This window comes from Onthophagus taurus, chromosome 6, assembly GCF_036711975.1.
Source record: "Onthophagus taurus isolate NC chromosome 6, IU_Otau_3.0, whole genome shotgun sequence".
Classification (NCBI taxonomy): Eukaryota; Metazoa; Arthropoda; class Insecta; order Coleoptera; family Scarabaeidae; genus Onthophagus; species Onthophagus taurus.
The window spans coordinates 31,152,920-31,173,449 of record NC_091971.1 but is presented as its reverse complement, the minus strand read 5'-3'; the positions used below and the strand labels follow the sequence as shown (position 1 = coordinate 31,173,449).

Here is a 20,530-nt window from a genome sequence, read left to right as displayed (position 1 = left end):
CTGTGTTGCCCGTTGATTTTGCCTTATATTTGTCATATAATTAACTATCGCATTCAGGGCTTTGTGTTTCCTGACTGTTGGAAAACTGCTCTGATTACGCCAATGACAAAATCTAGCACTCCCAGCCAATTAAAAGATTTGAGACCGATTAGTATTTTGCCGGTTATATCTAAAATTCTGGAAAAAATTATTGCTGACAGGTTGCGAGAGCACTTAGATAAATTCAATATTCTACCTATGCGGCAATCTGGCTTTAGTAAAGGATACAACACTGCTGCCCTATTGGATGTGACCGACGACATTGTTCGTGAAATTGATCAGAAAAATGTCACTATTTTAATTTTACTGGATTATTCAAAGGCTTTTGATACCGTTCATCATAAAACTGTTTTATCTATGCTTCATTACATTGGACTTTCTGATGATTTCCTGTTTAGATGTTGCCGAGTCGTTGCGTGTTCAACGTGTGCAAAATGCATGCTTACGCTTTATATTTGGCATTCGAAAGCGAGGAAAAATATCCCATACCTTAAACTGGGTTGGGTGGTTAAATATGTCTCGGCGTCGTAAATTGCACTCTGCTTGTTTGTATCGAAGAATTATTTTTAATCAAAAGCCTCCCTACTTGTTAAATAAATTGAGATACCGCTGTGACGTGCATAACATCAACATCCGTCGTCGTTCTTCCTTGTCTATACCCCAACATAGATTGCAAATTTTTGAACGATGTTTTTCATATAGCATACCTAATTTGATCAATAGCATTCCTACTGATATTAACAATAAATCTAAGAGTAGTTTTAAATTTTTTTACAAAGCATATCTTCTTCTTAAACTAAGATTAGAACTAACACTAGAAACTTTCGGGTTTTGCCGTGCGTCTTTTAATAAAAGGTTTGACGTTTCGGATACCATGTTGCAACCTTCTTCAGAAACTGGTTCGAAGTATATACATATCTTCTTCGGCAGCAGGGTGATTTAAGATAAACAAGCTTTTGCTTGACGGGATATATATATAATATGTATAAAACTATCTCTTCTTTCTTATCCTTCCTCTTCCATTTATTTTTCTTTTTCTTCTTTTTCTATTTCTTTTTTTTTTCTATTGCTTTTTCGGCTCCTTCCTTTATTCTTCTTTTACTTTTACTTCTTTCTTACCTTATTGTGTTACTGCATGATCGGATTCTGTTTATATATATTTTCTATACTGATCAAGGAACCGATGAAAAACAATAACACCTGAGTCCATCAGTTGCATTGACTCGGTTTCCTTTGGTAAACCGCTTATTATTTATGGTTTAATACTTAATTTTTTTTTATATATAATTTATTGTTTTTTATCTGATATTTTTTTTGTAATTTTTTTTTTTGTACTTTTTTTTTTGGTTTCACCAATAAATATATATTATATATATTATTATATTAATGTAAGTAATTGGCTAATGTAAGTAACGTGCAATTCCCACTGCCGTAACAAAGTAGTTACAGTATCTTGAACCTGCACATCCATTTTTATTTCTTACCAAATCGTAAAAACACTCCGAATACCTGAACACGTTAATGACGACTTGTGACGACTGAGAGTACCACAAAACATATTAATATTAGTGGACCTCCCTCTAACAAAACAAAAGTCTTACAATCTTACAGGTTTGTAACTGTAATAATGAATAAAGTTTATAACTGTAAGTTGGTAGCGAATCTCCTCAAAAACAGATGTTTTATCGATCGTTTTCGATGATGAAAAAGCAATTTTTGTATTAAGAAATATTTTCTATAAACGATTGATGTAACGATGAAAACAGGTAGACAAAACGACTAAAATACATTTAAATAAAGTATTTAATAATAGTATATTTGTCCATTTAGGTAAAATATTTCATGGTTAAATGTATATAAAAATTCAGACTAGAACAAAATAGACAAAAATACCAAATACTTTAGGTAACTAAACTACTCAACAACTAGACTTATCAACTAGCTTCCACTTTCTTTTTCTAAAAATTAATTATATTACTTCAGTAAATAGATAAACTATCATAAATTTGACTAATTAGAATTGTATAATATACAATTCTAATTAGATATATCGATGACGTCAATGATAGCTCTTTAAAGGCAATGTATCCTGCTAATTGTACAGATAATGAAGTGGAGCACGCTGTATATAATTTGCAAGAGACTGTGACTACCAAGATCAATGTTCCTGAAGCAGAAAGTGAAAACGACGATGTAGGTCAGGACAGAGATTTTCATATCAGTGAAGAGGAGAACCTAGAATCAGAATCAGCCACATCACTCACATCGGAATCTTTCAATCTACAAGATCAAGGTCCCCCTAAAAGAAAACGCGAACTTGGTAGGAATACTAAAAAAATAAATCAAGATCTGAGGATGAAGGGAAAAGCGTACCTAGGATACAGAAGGCCACCTAATCAGTCAAAAACATTTCAGGACGTTGAAAGAGAAGAAAAAAAATTTGGAATACCTTGTATTTCAAACTTTTGCCGAAAATCCAAAAAGTTTTGGCAAGATTTATCGTGGGGTCAGAGACAAACATTATGTGTGTAATTTAGTAAATAAAGTACCACCTCAGCAAAGAAGATCAGAAGGAGAAAATTTTCGAAAAACAAGAACTCTTAAATATTACCTCAAAATAGACGATGGCATTTATCCTGTATGCAAAAAAATGTCCCTTTCCACACTGGGGTTAAGAGAATGGCAAGTTTATAATTGGGTCAAGCAAAGTAAACATGGAATCAATTACGAAAAGAATGAAAGACCAAGAGTTGGAGGCATTTTATCAGAACGAGCACCAAAAAATAAATTCATGAAATCATTTTTAGAAAATCTTAACAACTTGCCGTCGCACTATTGCCGAAAAGACACGAATAAATTATATTTGGAGCAGTCGTTTTTTAGTATTGTTGACTTATATACAGTGTACAAAGAGAGCTGCAGGGAAAATAATGAAGTTGCAATGAGTCAAAATTCTTTAACAAAAATGATGAAAAGAATGAACATTAGTCTCTATCAACCAAAAAAAGACAAGTGTGACATTTGCTGCCAATACGAGGAGAAGAATTTATCAGTTAAATGGGAAAAGCATTGCGAAGAGAAGGAAAGAGCGAGAGAAGAAAAAGCAAAAGACAAAGAGCAAGGTATTTTGGGTAGACATCATATGATTACGATGGATCTGCAGGCAGTAAAAGTTTGTCCTTCATTGAATGCCAGTTCTGTTTATTTCAAAACTAAGTTATGTGTTCATAATTTTACAGTTTATAACATAGTTACTAAGCACTGCACCTGTTATTGGTTCGATGAGACGCAAGCCGACCTTCAATCTTCAACGTTTGTGTCATTTATCTTTGACTACATAAAAAGAATCCTTAATCATCATTTATTCAAATGGGTGTACCTATCAAAATCGGAATAATATTATATCAAACGCCCTTTTACGTCTATCAGAAGAACTGAATGTGACTATCGAACAAAAGTTTTTGATTAAAGGACACACACAAATGGAGTGTGATAGCGTCCATGCCAACATTGAAAGGAAGCTAAAGAACAGAAAAATCTTTTTGCCTAGCGACTACTTAAGAATTTGTGAAGAAAGCAGAACATTTACTGAAAAATATGAAACAAAACTAGTGAATCACAAGTTTTTCAGGAACTTCAAAAAAAATCTCGTTTATTCTTCAATAAGACCCGAAAGGAAACCAGGAGACCCAACCGTTACACATCTACGAGCTTTGAAATACTCGCAAACAATTTTTTTAAACTAAATTTTGATAGTGAGTATGAAGAGCTACCACAAAGAACAAGAAAAATTATTTGTTCCACTAACAATGAATATGAACAACTTCATAATCAAAGAATAAAAATAAAAAAAAACAAATATAAGCACCTTCAACAGTTCCAATCGGTTATACCTGAGGATTGTTGGTCATTTTATGACAATTTAACTTTTGAATGAGTTTTTTGTGTTTTATGAATTAATTTTGTATACAATTTATTACCGGTGTTACATTTTTTTAATACACACTTACTTCAAGTTTTTGAAAGTTAAAGGAAATAAAATGCTGTTCAATAACCCGTAAGTCTATTTTTTGTATTTCAATAACACGTAAGTCTGATTTTACAAGAGAAAAGGATTTTTAATTAAACGTTTTGTATCTAATACGACTTTTTATGATTTTCTCTTCTTAATTTGTAAAATAAACATCGATCGTGTAACGTAAATCACAAAAAAAATGTTTTTTGTGATTTCCCAAAAGTTATCATTTTGGACTTACGTGTTATTGATATGAGACCATCGATATGTCAGCTAAATTACTATTTGTCTAACAACTAAATTGATTTAGTTCAATTTTCCATATAATTTTTCTCAGTGCACACACCAGCTGTCTTTTCCCTGTGGGCAACACTCGTGTCGAGGATTTTCATCGGTGGATATCATATTTATGATAGTATGTCGCCATAATCGCTGTTTTCATATTTTCTACACTATCGATGTATATGTCTTCGAATCGCTAGTCCATAGTAAGTGCTGAGCTTTTTCGCTAATGATGTCACAAGTGAATCACGCGTGAGTCATCCGATTCATATATTCACGTAAGTGGTATGCGTGACCCGCGTGGTATAGATCGTGAGCGGGCATAAAAAATCACTCACGCGCACATCTCTAGTATAGGCTACGGCAGACCGCTCGGTTCCATGCTCATAAAATCTAAAGGAATGCGAATTTCGGTTTGTAATTTTGACATCGTATTCTTGGTTAGTTAAGCTTATGATTTATGCAATAAAAACAATCGATTTTTTTAACCTTCTAATGTAGTTTCCCCCCTTAAAGAAAGTACTCACTGAAGGCGCTTTCTACAGTGAAAATGACTTTTAAATTATATGAGAGGTTAAGGTTTTTGATTCTGCAATTATTTTTCTTTTTTTCTTCCTCCCTACATAAACTGTTTTAAACTCAAACTTATTATATTTTTTTCCAGACGTTTTTGCAATACATAATTTTATGTATTTTTTTTTTGTATTTTAGCGAAATAAAGATCATTATTATTATTATTATTATTATCCCTGTCCTAGATAGTCACTCACCTAGGAACCATCCTTTATCTGGGCTACGGACCGATAGTGATTTTAGTAAATTTTCAAGTTTGTCATTATAAATAATAATAATATATAGTTTATTGCTCCATTGAAAACAAGTACAAAAGAAAAAAAAACTTAATAGTAACAAGAACTTAAAGATAACAAAATTGAAATTATAATAGAGCAACCGTATGGTGCGTATTCAGCAGAAAAAAGCTGATCTTCCATGCGTCCATAATCGACCCAGTAATGATCGCATAGCACAAAAATCATATTTAATTACAGAAACAAAGCCAAATTTTCATTTTCTTAGCTAAATCAAGAATTTATTAATTGAGCGCGAAACAGTTTTTTAAACATGGCTAACCTAATTGAGCCCACCGAAATTGCTGATGGATGAAAACCCGCGCCGAAAATGTACATGTTGTATAACTTAAAAATTTGGTAAGTGTAGCTAGTTTTGAAACGTTCTGTCTTATGAAACGGAGGTGATAATGCTCCCTTAAATCTAATATTAAGTGTATGTACAGCGGATTTTATCAGTTAGGTAAGGAAGCACACCCGTAACAATTATTTTATAAAAGAGAAGAATAGTATGCATTGTTCTTCGATTATGCATGTTAAGCCAATTAAGCTCCTCCAATTTATGACTCACATGATCTCTCCGTCTCAAACCAAAAATCAAGCGTATACATGAATTCTGTATTCGTTGCACTCTCGCTCGCAGCTGAGAAGTCAAGAACGGAGAGTACAGTGCATCGGCATAATTAAAATGGGACAGGACCTAGAAATCACAGAGCATGATTTTCAACTTTCGGGAAAGATAATGTCTCATGTTATATAATTTTTTCATGTGAATAAAAGTCTTTTTTAGACATAAATTTATATGGTCGCGATAGCTCAAAGCCTCGTCTAGCACAACTCCCAAATTTTTTACTTTTTCCTTTACCTCTAAACGATCTCCATTTAGTGTTATCTTAATCCTATCCTTTACTCTATTTCTAAGCCTTCGCGGACCAAATACTAAATAAGCTCGGTTTTGCTACTGGTAATTTGTAGTCCATGTCGCTGGGAATAATCCAATATCGATGACAAATCATTCTCAAGCCGACCACATAACTCATCCAACTCCGTTTCCTTACCCGATATATAAATCTGGGCGTCATCAGCATAATAGTGATATTTGGAGTATTTTAAGCAGTTTGATATGCTTCTAACATAAATAGAAAACAACAGTGGTGACAATATAGACCCCTGTGGACACCCAGAAGTAGATACCAGAAAATCTGACCTACTGCCACCTAGGCTCACGGCTTGCTCTCGCCCAGCAACATATTCACTAAGCAAATTGAATGCCTTAGGTCCAACCCCATTGTGATACAATATAGCAAAAAGCAGCTGATGATCGATCATATCAAAGGCTTTACTGTAGTCTATAAGACATAGGATAGTTATATTATTGTCATCTGCAGCCTTCAAAATATCATCCACTACACACAAAAGTGCTGTGGTGCAGCTAAACCCCGAGCTAAAACCCGACTGTACTTGAGACAAAATATCCTCACACGAAACAAACTGATTCATTTGTTGCCACAACAGTTTTTCACACACCTTAGCAAAAACAGGGAGAATGCTGATTCGGTCGTTGTATTTTTTTGGTACAGGTATTACCAACGACCTTTTCCAATCGATAGGAAATTTCCCATCAACAATACATGTATTTATAATATTTACTAGCTGCGGCAAAATATGAGGACAACACATTTTCACAGCCTTTGTATTCAGCCCGTCCCAGCCGGTAGCGGTCGACTTAATCGAGTTAATCGTCATCATCACCTGGTCTTCAGACACCAATTGAAACTTAAAAACATTCAAGAGACGTCGACTGCTCATATCTGTAGGTGTTAGCATAGAAAATATATATATTATACTTATATAGAAGCATTACTCCCTACTATTTTACCAATCAAATTGAATGCAGCGCCTCTCTGTGGATTGTGTTACAAGTAATTTTAAAAAACCGCGAAATTTAAATGTATATATGATCGTATTCGTATATACTATGAGACTATTATGAAACTGGCAAAGGGCATTTTCGAAATAAATTTAAAAATGATGATCAATTATTTTCAAATTTAAAAGTAAAAATTCATCATCATTTCTATTTATTTAGAAAATAAACTTAACACATTTTCAAAATAATCGCCGCAGTTATTAATTGTAATCCACATGTTGACTTTTTAACATGATTGATAAATAAAACACAATGGTACATTACGCAAATTTATTTTTTTCTTTTTAAAAAATAGCGATTTGCTTCCACAACTACAATATTCTTAGAGCTTACTTTGGTAATTTCACCTTTTAAAATATGGTTTACTCGTTTACAAAAATTAAACAAAATTAATTTAATAAAGATATTTAAGATAAAATTAATAATATCTTCTCGGTGACAAATAAATGTAAAGTTTACATTATGTATAATTAAATGTTTAATATATTTTAAAACATGATTTCTTTGAAAGTCATTATCCAACACATGATTAATTATACTATAAGCATTTCTCATCGCTTTCAAAAAAGTTGGAACACAAAATGTTAATTTACAATTTTCATATTGCTTGTGAGTAATAAAAACATTATCCTTACTTGCCCTATTTGGATTTTTATCGATAATATGGGATATGCAGAATTTGCACCTAAATTTACTACATGTATTCCGCGCTACATAACCAGCTACGTAATTAAAAACAATTGTTTGGATGTTATTTAAATTAGTATCTATAGGAGGAAGCTGCCAATCTCCCTCCTCAAATAAATCACCTCCCTTACAACTATTTAAAAAAACTGGGGGTTTTAATAAAATGGAACTATAATCACTTTCACAATTTCCTCTTAATACATCGGGGGTAAACATTTTACTCACAAGAAGTGACTTAAAGGATTCTCCAAACCCCTGACACGTTGGATTAATGTTCCTCCCCCTCATCTGCCGTATCTGCCCAAACAGATTTTCCAGTGGGTCTTGGTTTAATTGCCTGGGTATCATATAATTTATTATTTTTTTCTCAAGTGCATCCCAAACAGCTAACATGCCTTTTAAGGTAATGACCCAATTCTTGAGGGATGGTGGTGTTGAATGTGATTGTGCTGTAGTCCTCAAAATACATATTTGTAAGTTTTTTTTTTATATTTTGAGTATGATACCTCTCCAAAAGTTACAATGGCCACTGTTTTTTGCAACAACCATCTTCAACGGTTTTCCCTGTGTGTTAATTCTTAAAGAACCATTAACAGAGTCGAATAAATCGTCGAAGAATTTTAACACGCGGGCTGTTTGCGACGCTTCTTTTGGCTTCACAACTTTTCCATCAGCGCTCACTTCATTTGTATAAGTATAGAAAAAGAGGTAAATAGAATTTTATTTATGCTTACTATTATTAATCATAATATATCGTACTTACTGTTTCTTGCCATCAGGGTCATAGTAGCTGCCATTGTATGACTGAAAATTTGACTACAATATGATACTTTCATTTTCTTCAGTTTATCCTCCATTACATGTTGTTCAGTGATTTTTCGTAAAGCACGAAGTTCACCGCTCATTACGTCTATATAATAAGCAATTTTGACGTGGCTCCAAACTGCGGTTATTGTCTCATTGTTTTTGTGCCATATCAATTTCTTTTTTAATAATTGATTCCGAATTCCCTTCAGAAGATGAGGTGGATCATATAAAATCACTACTCTTTTGTTGTTGACCCAAAAAACATGAGATCCATTTTCATCATTATGTAACTGGTTTTTAGTGCCGTTTACTAGTAAATTTAGTGCTCCCTGATTAGATGCTCCTTGATCACAGACAGTAGCAAGTATATCAAGGCCACATTCCTGCAACCGCTCTACTATATCCACTATCAGTTTAGCAAGAGCGCCGCTATTAACACCACCACTAGAGAACATGTAGGCTATTGGCTGTTTCCATTTTTTTACAATACCTTGTATCATAAATACAAGTGCGCTATCAGCAATTTTGTTGGACTTCTTATAGCCAAGATTTTCCAAACCAACAAAAGCATCTGCTCTTGTATTATAGCTGATATTGGCATCTAAAAAAACCTCATCAAACATTAATATTGATACTCGTTCTTGTACTTTAATTTTTATAACAGTAGATTCCAAATTTTTAAATACTGCATCGTTTAATCCTGTTTCAATTGGTATCGACTGGAGTAGTTTGGTGATGGTGTCTCGTGATGGCAAGGAAAAAAAGGCACTCAAGAAGTCAGGTAGAAGCTAAAAAAGCTTCTACCTGACTGTTTGTACAATGACAGGCAAAACAACTTCTCCTCAATAGTGTATCGTCGTCCTCTCGGTTTATATTTTGATAACCGTAATTGTGTTTTACAAAAATTTAATTGTATGGGATTTAAACCCTCAAACGCCTTTAATGGATTGTTGTAAAACATTTCTTCTGCTTTGCGCAAGCGTTGTTTTAAATTTAAATTTCGGTTAAGAATAGCAAAATTTTGTCGTTTTAAGTTTTTCAAAGTCACCAATAACTTTGCATCACCATAATGTTGCTTTCTAGATAAAAGTGGGCGGCACACTGTAACAATAAAAACATAGGTAAAGTAAAAAAAAATCTTTTGTAGTAAAATTCATTTATTCCAATAATGTTATTAATGTATAATATAATTGATAGGAAATATGTAAAATGATTTAAAGAAAGGATATATCTAATACAAGTACATAATTGTTCTATTTCAATAATTAAATTCAATTGTGATAAAAATTGATAGAAAAATATATACAAATTGATTAATTGAAATAGAATAAAAACGTTAATGCAATACATAAAAAAAGATAGAGCTGTCTTATAATTTACTTCAGACATGTTAAACAAGCGGCCCCAACTTAACAAAATAAATTATGTGGCCCGTAATATCATATGAGTTTGACATGCCTGATTTACTTACTTATCTTGCGTCTTTTATTCCGAGGTTTAACCTCCTGGATTTTGTTTTCAAGTGACATGGGTTCAGCTGTACATATTTCTACAACAATATAAACAGGTATAAGCAAATGGTTTAACACATATATGTAATGAAATATGAATTACCTGAAATATTTTTGGTACCTGTTGACATAGGTAATGAAATTAGCTGTGAAAAGCTGCTAGTTGATGGTGCTGCAAATTAAGCAAAATAAAATATTAAAAGTATTTAATGAAAGACGCCTAATGGAATATACTATTATGTATCAAGGCGAAAATTGTAATTGTATTATTTCTTAATAAGTATTGCTTACCATGACAAAAAATATCATCTAATGGTTTTGGTAATCTTAACGATGGTATTGAATCTCTCGATATAAATTGATTTGCAGTAAAATCGCTATCCTGGAAATGTACATGACATACCCTGCGGTTACGAAATACTTTATCTGGATCCAATTCAAGTAGAGACTCAATGCCACAAACATTAATCCATTTCTTAAATCGTTCTGGTTGTTTATGAGGGTTTGGAAATCGATGTCTAGTAGACCTGACAAGCATTCCTTAATAGAACAGGGAACATAACCAGGCATTGTTCTAGAAATAAAACTGAAAAAACCACAAAACCCTTTATTATTACTTTATTAATTAAATTACTATATACACTGTTGGAAATAATTCACGAGCACACCCTATCCATAATATTTGCGGAGCACGAAGGTTTACTGTAGACGAGTTTATTCAGGGAGTTTCGAGTTGTTCCGTCGCGATATTGTTGACTGAGCCGCCCTTCCAAGTGGAACATTCCGTCGCTATGGAGACCGAAGTGGATGGAAAATACCGGTGGTTTTTAGTGTGGTGTGAGGGACCACATTGTTATCGTACTCTGTGCGCAATGGATGGGCGATCGCGTTACTTAAGCGAGGAATGTTTGCGGGTATGCACATTGAGGGTGTATCGTTCTGTGAAATTGCGCATCGTCTCGAGCGATCGTTATCGGCAGTGCAACGGGCATGGCGAGAATGGTCTGAGGTAGGACATAGGTACCTTCAGCCGCGGCCGGGACGACCCTGCGCGTCCCCAGCACACGAGGATCGCGCTCTTATGCTCAGCGCTTTAGCGTCGTGTGTGTCTTCCTCAAGGCAACTTGGAGCTGTTTGGCCATCGGCAAGGGAAGGCGCATTCACTACACGAGCTGTACGGTGCCGTTTGGTAAGTAGTGGATTGCGCGCGCGTCGTGCGATGCAGCGGATTCCAGTAACCTTCCAGCACCGCAGCATACGTCACGAGTGGGTCGACGCTAGCCGTTAGTAGGTTGCCGAGTAGAGGGACATTTTGTTTTCCGACGAATCAAGATTCGAATTGAGCACCGGTGATGCGCGAATTTTAGTTCGTCGGGCCCGTGGTGATCGTCTACTCGAGCAGTGTGTGCAAGAGCGCCCTATCCACCGACAACCGAGCATTATGGTATGGGGTGCGATTACATATGGTGGACGTACACGTCTGCTGCGTGTATAGCAGACCATGACGGGTCAACGATACGTAGATGAGGTGCTACGGTCCGTTGTGCTTCCCTACGTTCGGCGGCTCCCATGTTTGCTACATGCACGACAACGTACGACAGCACATCGGGCGTGTTGTACAGATCTTTGGGGAAGAGCACCGTATAAGAATGCTTCCAGGGCTAGCTCGGTTTCCGCATCTGAATCCGATCGAACATGTTTGGGACATGACTAGTCGGAGACTTCTACGTTATCCGGCTTCCTCGGCTAACGTTGAGGAGCTATGGAGGCGAGTTGAGGTGGCATGGTTGGCCATCCCACTCGCTACAATACATCGACTTATAGACTCCATGCCACGTCGTGTAGCGATGGTACGCGAAGCTCACGGGGGAAACTCTCGCTATTGATGTTTCTCCTCCCAGCAGAGTTGTGCCGCTCTCCATGTGAGAGTAAGTTACACCACTTTAGTACTACTTCCATACCAAATTTTGTTGCGCTAGACACACGCGTTCAGATTATACAGGGCGTGCTCGTGAATTATTTCCAACAGTGTATTACCTTTCCGCATTGTAAAATATAGAATAAAAATGTCAATTAATCACTAAACTATACAATACGGAACGGAACACTTAACTAAACGATACACTAAACTAAACGAAACGAGCACTAAAAACTATACAATACACTAAACGCACTAAACTAAAGTCAAATAAAATATATAAAATAACGCAAAAATCGGTGACAACAAAGCAAAAATGGCGCCTGTCAGTTAATGTACTTTGACTCTGTGTTGGTAACGTAGTTTGCAAGTTGCGTATGTAGCGCCATCTAGTCGATTGTGTTACCGACTAAAATTCCGTCTTTATTTTATACCTATAAGATATCACACCGTGGGTGTTAGGATGTACATGATGCACAGGAAGTGAAGCTTGTAAGAAATATTTATTGATATCATCGGGATTTTGTAAGTTCACCGGTAGTTAATTTTTTGTCCTTTGGATTACACCTAAATTATTCAAAGCTTTCCATGGATTTTTTATATTTTGGTTAAGGTGATGCTGGAAATATGCTTTTTTTCCTTACGAATTGATTGATTTACATAATTGCAGAGATCTTTGTAGTATTCATAATGCCCTTTAGTTTTTGTGTTTAAGAAACGTTTGTGCGCTTTATCACGTAAATCTTGCATTATTTTAATAATGTCAGTAATCCACAGATTTTATTTATTTGTAAACTTTTTCGTGACCATCGGAGCATGACACTGCATTACTTGTAAAATACTATTTGTCAAAAATGACGTTAAGTATATCAAAAATCTCAAAAACAGGAATCGCGTAAAGATCACTGCAAAATGATTGATAATCAAACTCTTTGTAGTTCCTGAACGTGCTTAATTGTAGACATTTAATGGTCACATCAATGTGTAGTGTACAGAATATTACTTCATGATCCGATAGCCCATCCGAAGATACAATACCTACATCGATTACTGATTCAGGGTCTGATATCATCATAATGTCAAGCAATGTTAATGATGACGATGTAACTCTTGTGGGGGTGGAAATTACTTGAGAAAGACTGAAGGCCTCCTTAAAATCCACTAAACTACGTGATGCACGAGTTTCTAATTGCAGACAATTGATATTTAAATCACCCAATGTAACCATTTTGGAGACCACTGGCAAAATTTCGCTGACTGTGCTCTCCAAAATATCATAATATTATTTATTTCTGCTACAAGAATGCAAATAAATAATCTCTAAATTGAATTATGCGAACTCTTAGATTCTTGGAACGACGTTGAACTTTTTCTAATAATGTTGAATTGCAGGTTTGAGAAGAACTGATGTTGGAGTACCAAATCAGCAATCAATCGGCCAGCAACCATCATACCCCAGTCAATCGGCCGTTTTTGTAGAGCAAAAAGGTTGTTCTTGGGGTTATACTAACCGCCTAGTCGCTTGTTCGAGTACGCAAGGTGGTCAGTGGTTTCAAAACGGCCCCAATGCCGTAGCAGGTGGACCGCATTGCACTCAATGTTCCGGGTGTCCGGTTGTTGTTCCACGTAGTTCTAGTCATCCCGGAAACTCTGTACCGGTAAAAAAGGCTGTCCTACGACATCTATTTTATTAATTTATTTTTTTTTATTTAGGTGCCTCAACCCTCAAGTAACCAAAGAAAACCAAGACCAGTCAGCCAACCAATTGGTTTGTTGATTCCCAACGGAGACAGTGGTCATTCTAGACAATTACCACTTCCGGAAATATCAGAGTTTTCACCGCAAGGAACTCAATATGCTTCAAGCAGTAGTAAGATTTTGTATTAATAAAAAGTGAATTTTGAAATGATTATTTCGATTTTTTTGGTAATTAGTTTTGGATGAAGTTAGTACCAAAGATGAAGAATGCCAAATTGGTGGTGGTTCGACAACATTAAAAACACGCAGTTTGCCTGCTTGGGTTCGTTCGAAACCGCGTCCATTATCAACGGAAGACGATCTAACCGATTTATACGCAAAAGTAAATTTTAGCAAAAAACGAAAGAATCGTATGCGAAACGATGAGGCGGCGATAATCGCATTAAGTAAGTCGCGAAGTCAATTTTTACACAAAGATACCGATTCTTTGGTTGACAACGAAGCCGTTATCGTTTACGACGAACGAACGGCGCTTTAAATACGATTTAATATAAAAAGAATAATACGTTTTAATGAAATATTAAAATATATGAATTAGAAATCAAGATGTAATAAAGAAACTGTATATTTTTTGGCTGTTTTAAATCATCGATTGAAAACATATCGACGGCACCCAAAAAAGACTTTGATGAGACAAATAATTTTGGGCATTTTTTTGTTTGGGTGTTTTCATAAAGTAAGCACAAAAATGAAAATGATGAAATTAAAAAAATGTGGCCTAAAAGAATATTATTTAGATTTTTAAAAAATAAGCTTAAGGTGTGTGTATTCTTGTCTTGCACCCCTGCAATTTTGTAAGCTTTTGTTATTGAATTTAAACGTTTTTGATAGCGCAATATTTTCCTAAAATAGCTAGTTGTTATTCTGTGATAATTATTTAAGATTTTTTATTCTGAAATTGTTACGATTAAAGACTGGATTTATAAGTAAATTGAAATAATCTCCTTTATAATCATATGAACATGAATTTATAAATATTATGATGCAGTTATTAATGCGTATATACCACTGTTTAGAGTGTTATAATAAACGTTTTTTAGGCAATTTTATATAAATAAAAAAGGAAATAGATTGAATTCTTAAAAATTTTACTGTAATTATAGATTAATGTTTTTACTGTATCAAGAAAAGTAGATCTATTTTAATTTCGATTTAAATTTGTTAAGCATCTTAAATTTTTTTATGTGCTAGGTGATATTAAACCTTTTTTTATCTAAAAATACTTTCTAAATTATTTTTGAGTTTTAGAATTTTGTCCAGTAATAATAGTGTAATTAAAATAAAGAATGTTAGAATTCCCAAAATGATTGTTTGATATAATATGTACTTATCATTGTTTATTCAGTATTGTAATTGGAGAAATTTACAATTATAGAATAGGTAGTATTGGTTGGCATTAATTTTATTAGAAATACGGCCATCTTTTATCCAACAGCAACATTAATCAAATTGGAGATCGCCATGATTTGCAACTACCATAAGTCCAGCTGTTCCAAAGCAGATATCGCTAGAAGGATAAAAAAGAAATCTCCAAATAAATTAAACCTACAACCTTTGTTTATAGATATACACAGTTATCCAAAGAATTTAGTTCGTGGTCGTGATGCCTAGATGGCAGGGTGACTTATGTGTCGCCATTCATAAAAATTTAAATTTTACTATACGCGCCCTAACGTATTACTACGAAAAACGTAAAATAAGTTGCATATATTTTAGTATTTCTTGCATAAAGAAAAATCGATAATGTGTCCTTCAAGAATAATACCGAATTGTTGAGGCTATTCGTCGGTAGGTACCGATTTGTAGACGCCAAATTTTTTAAGTAGGTGTATGAACTGGTTTTATAAGAGGACACCAACTGCGTTGAATCTTTTTAAGAAGTTTTTTTAAAAGACTATATTTCATATACTGAGGTAGGCATTGAAATTGAGACTACCTAATAATAACTCATAAAACATCAATTTTATCAAAAAAGTTTTATAAAACTTTCATCGTATAAAGGGGGAAAATATTTTGAACGATTTTTTATTGCATTTTAGAAGCGCCATCAATGTTTTTCATTTGTTAAGTATGCTTTTCTAAAGCGGCCCTTACACGATCAATATTGATAACACCTTAGCATATTGACAATAATATTGACAGTGTAAGGTAAAAAATTTTAGTGACGATAAATATTGCTGGAGTATTGATAAAAATCCAGATTTTTTGATTTTCGGGCATCGATACTGAAAATTGGAGCGGATATTGATAATACTATTGACCGTGTAGAGTTGGCGCCAATATTTCCATCAATACTCAGTGTAATAAATTCAACATTCAAAATTAAATACCTACTTTTATTTAATTGTAACAATAACAAAACATGTCTATCAACACACTGAAAAACATATGTTATTTTACCATTTAAAGGGCAAATTATTTTTTCATTTTTAGAAACGATTTAGTTGTGGTAATGCAGCTATTTGACCTTATTGATAAGTGATCTCTATAGAAGCCACTAACCAAAGGGTTTAACTTAAAGGGTTAACCCAGATGATTTGAAAACAGGTTTAATTCTTATTTTCTACATTACACTCAGTTCAGTTCAAGCCGCGCGCCTGTGAATAAGTTGTGAAAATGACCGCCCCATTACCTGACGTTGTTGACGTTCAAAACGAAGATACTGTTGATTCATCTAGTTCATTCAGTTGGTCTTGTAGGACATATATAAAGGTTTGACAGATTTCTATTATAGCTTTGCTGATAATTGCTGGGGACATTATAACAGAAAACTTCCAGTCTTCAAAATTTCTTTCTGTGGCCAAGTACCTCAGGATTAAGGCTAATCTTTCCCTAACACTTGTACTTTCTCTCATATTGCGATCCTGTCTTTTCAAAAATGGTTCAACCATCTGTAACAGTTTGTTAAAGGAACTTTCAATTCATTCAAAAGTAGTTCTTGAAATCATCAATATTGCAGAGGTTGATTTCTATCAACAGTACTAGATAAGAATATTCATCTCTCTTCTTCAACCATTCTTGCATCCAGTGTTTGCATTTCACTCGAAGAGTAGTTCCAAGCCCCAAAATAATAACTACGCAAGCTTTTGTACGATTATCCTTATTTGGAAAGGAAAACCGGCAAATAACTGAGTAAAACTACCTAGATTCACCCTGTACGTGGTAAAAAGGTAACTTATTGAGCAAACTGATTGACAAAACTATTGACAATAATATTGATCGTGCAAGGTAGTGAAGTATTGAGACTCGTTACCACGAGGATTGATGGTTGTATTGTCAATACTGACATTGTCAATACTGTTGATCGTGTAAGGGCCGCTAAAGGGTACATGTTTTTTGAGAAGCATGTTTTTCGAAGAAAGGGCCAATTGAAAAGTTACCTATAATCCCACACAATATATTAACTGTCCAACATCGTTAGTAATTCATTTCACGTAACCAATAACAATTTTCTAGTAACCAATAATGGATATCATTCCTGAAGCTCTTGATGCAAACAGCGTACTGTGAAATTTGTGACACAAGATAGAATGTGTCTGTCTAGAAATCTTTGTTCGAATAAATTTTGGGCAACATTAATATCTTGGACTGCTCCATAAACAAAAGTCATTTTAGTTTTTTCAGCAATCGTGTCCCTTTCCATGCATAATTAAAATAAGCAATAAAGTTACTATTTTACAACATAAGTAATTTGTAATTTGCAATTATAAGTAGTTAGCAGGATTTGTCATGTTTTTTGTTATTATGTATTCATGATTTTCATTATATTCAGTCAACACAATAACGTCACCTTAAAAAAGTTCATTAATATACAGGCTGTTTCTAAATTAATCCGACAGATTTCAAGGAGTGATTTTTCAAAACCTCTTCCCCACCGAGTTACAGTACTCTGAAGTTAGGGGAAAAAATTGTTTTTATTTAATAAATCCACTATGGAGGAATTTAGAAGATTGAAATTTGGCAGGTAACTGTTGTTAATAAAATGACACTTTTTGACGATTTTTATAACCCGAAAATGTTATTACAAGAGGCTGAAAAAATCAACACCATAATACTTTGCATTACAACTTTTTAATACGTCTACATTTTTCTATTTAAAAACTTGGTTTAAATAGTGGGATTCAATATCACCTTTTTTGTATCTTGACATTTTCTCCTAAAATTGTTAGTTTGATCACAAAAAATAAAATAATATACAGACTCAAGTGAATTAATTCAGAGATTGGTTATTATTAGTCAAAGAAATTAAGTTATGTCAAATTAACAATTTGTTAGTTGTAAAATGTCAAAAGATAAGAAAGTTGCAGATTGTTCCCTTAATTTTAGAGGGCTATAACTTGGAGGAGATATTAGTTATTTTAACCAAAGAATTCTCAACGACGAAATAATAAAGAACGAATTTGTATACGTGAAATCGTTTATCTAAACTCGAATAGTTGCAAAAAAACTTTGTTTATACTACCTACTCGTTTGATATGTGGAGGCTCGGCGCTACCACGTCTGGAATTAAGTCTGCAATAGGACCAACAAAAATCAAAACTCACCATTTAATTAGCAAGGCAATTTTTGGTTCTGTTATAAAAAAAGGACAGATATTTTTTTAAATATTTAGATGTAATGTTTAATGTAATTAAATATTTTATATGTTAAACAATTTCGTGTTCAATCACATAAATTCACTTAATCTTTTATTCTGAGTAGGCAACTTCTACTACAAGTTGGATTTTCAATTTTATTCAATTCATTCATAAATGATGTTTATAAAATATTTAATTACTTTAAGCATTACATCTAAATATTTTAAAAAATATCTGTCCTTTTTTTATAATAGAGAACCAAAAATTAACTTGCTAATTAATCTAATAAATCAATTAGTACTTTTCTCGGATAAAATAAAAAAAAACCAATAATTATTTTCGATTTAAATTGTAGTAGAATTACAAAAAGTCTCCTTAATTTTTGTTGAAAAATCACTCCTTGATATCGCAATTTAGAAACAGCCTGTATATTAATGAACTTTTTTTAAGGTTGGCTTTATTATGTTGACTGAACATAATGAAAATCATGAATACATAATAACAAAAAACATGACAAATCCTGCTAACTACTTATAATTGCAAATTACAAATTACTTATGTTGTAAAATAGTAACTTTATTGGTTATTTTAATTATGGTTGGAAAGGAACATGATTGCCGAAAAAACTAAAATGACTTTTGTTTATGGAGCAGACAGAGATATTAATTATGCCCAAAATTTATTATTACATATCAAAAAACATGTACCCTTTGAAAAGCATACTTAACAATTGAAAAATATTCATGGCGCTACTAATATGCAATAAAAATCGTTCAGAATACTTTCCGCCTTTATACGATGAAAGTTTTATCTGAAACTTTTTTGATAAAATTGATGTTTTATTATGAGTTATTAGGTAGTCTCAATTGAATGCCTTACTCGGTATATAAAATATAGTCTTTTAAACAAACTTCTTAAAAAGATTCAACGCAGTTGGTTTACTCTCATAAAACCTGTTCATACACCTACTTAAAAAAATTGGCGTCTACAAATCGGTACCAACCGACGAATAGTCTTTTACAATTCGGTGTTATTCTTGAAGGACACATTATCGATTTTTTTCTATGCAAGAAATACTAAAATATATGCAACTTATTTTACGTTTTTCGTAGTAATACGTTAGGGCGCGTATAGTAAAATTTAAATTTTTATGAATGGCGACACATAAATTACCCTGCCATCTGGGTATCATGTGCACAAACTAACATCGGTTGAATAACTATGTATATCTATAAACAAGGCTACAACCTTTGTTTATAGATATACAGGGTGATTCACATAAGAACCGACACACAGCAGGGACATGTAGAGGACAATAAATGAAGATGATTTAATGCAACTTACCTCTATACTAAGTTGTATCCCTGAGGAGTTATAGGCCTTCAAAGTTGAGTGTTAATTTTTTAAAACAATCAATATCTTCGTAATACAGTAAGCTAGAAATACCAAATTTGGTATACGTTATGAGTGTACCAAGGGTATTAATTGGTAGTAAATTGAGATCAATTGAGGCATTTCAAAGGGTTAATTATGGGTGATGGTACCCTAAATTTTGACAGACTTTTTTAACCGTTTGGCGGATTTAATACATTATTACCTCATTTCATGTGGGATTTAATTCTAAAATTTTTTTTACTGTTATTATTTTTTTAAAAACTTTGTCGTTTTCATAAAAAACTCAAATAACTAAAGACACGTATTTCGTTAATGTTACTTAAAATAAGCGAAAATTCAGTAGTCGGCTATGAAATTGTACGTCAAACTTGACAAATAGGTTATAAAGCCTTATCGTTTACGTAAAAAACTCAAACAACTAAACACCTTTTATCAATTTCTCTTTATCTTTTCTCTCAAGCATAAATTTATTCTTCGGCGAAAGTTGAAATCCACTCTTTCTAATAATTGATGATTATTCCTTATGCTATTACATTTTTCCGTAATGCGATGCCACAATTCTGCTTGTGACGCAACTGAAGAAGAATATACAGATTCTTTTAGCATTTCCCAAAGAAAATAATCACATTTATTTAAGTCTGGTGACCTCGGGGGCCAAACTAGTGGGCAATTATTTCCACGTCCTATCCATTTATTTGGATACTGGCGATTTAAAAAATCCCTCACAATAATATTAAAATGAGGCGGTGCTCCAACATGCATG

The 20,530-nt window shown here is 33.5% G+C and overlaps 2 protein-coding genes across 3 annotated transcripts in view; one reads left to right on the top strand and one right to left on the bottom strand.

The window, feature by feature from the left end:
• The window catches only part of LOC111416713 (uncharacterized), a 134,639-nt gene extending 119,540 nt beyond the window's left edge, over nt 1-15,099 (top strand). For both annotated transcript variants that reach the window (XM_071196887.1, XM_071196886.1), the window contains exons 3-5: nt 13,430-13,695; nt 13,751-13,907; nt 13,972-15,099. In XM_071196887.1, coding sequence (XP_071052988.1) covers nt 13,430-13,695; nt 13,751-13,907; nt 13,972-14,273 — 725 coding nt within the window. In that variant the 3' untranslated portion in view covers nt 14,274-15,099. The remainder of the gene's footprint in view (nt 1-13,429; nt 13,696-13,750; nt 13,908-13,971) is intronic.
• Nucleotides 7,371-13,436, bottom strand: LOC111416717 (uncharacterized). The gene is made up of 5 exons (XM_071196888.1): nt 10,411-13,436; nt 10,223-10,291; nt 10,080-10,157; nt 8,565-9,709; nt 7,371-8,481 (listed from the first exon to the last, which is right to left on the bottom strand). The coding sequence occupies exons 1-4, from the start codon at nt 10,655-10,657 to the stop codon at nt 9,378-9,380; spliced, it is 726 nt and encodes a 241-aa protein (XP_071052989.1). The 5' UTR covers nt 10,658-13,436; the 3' UTR covers nt 7,371-8,481; nt 8,565-9,377.
• Nucleotides 15,100-20,530: the final 5,431 nt, after the last annotated feature.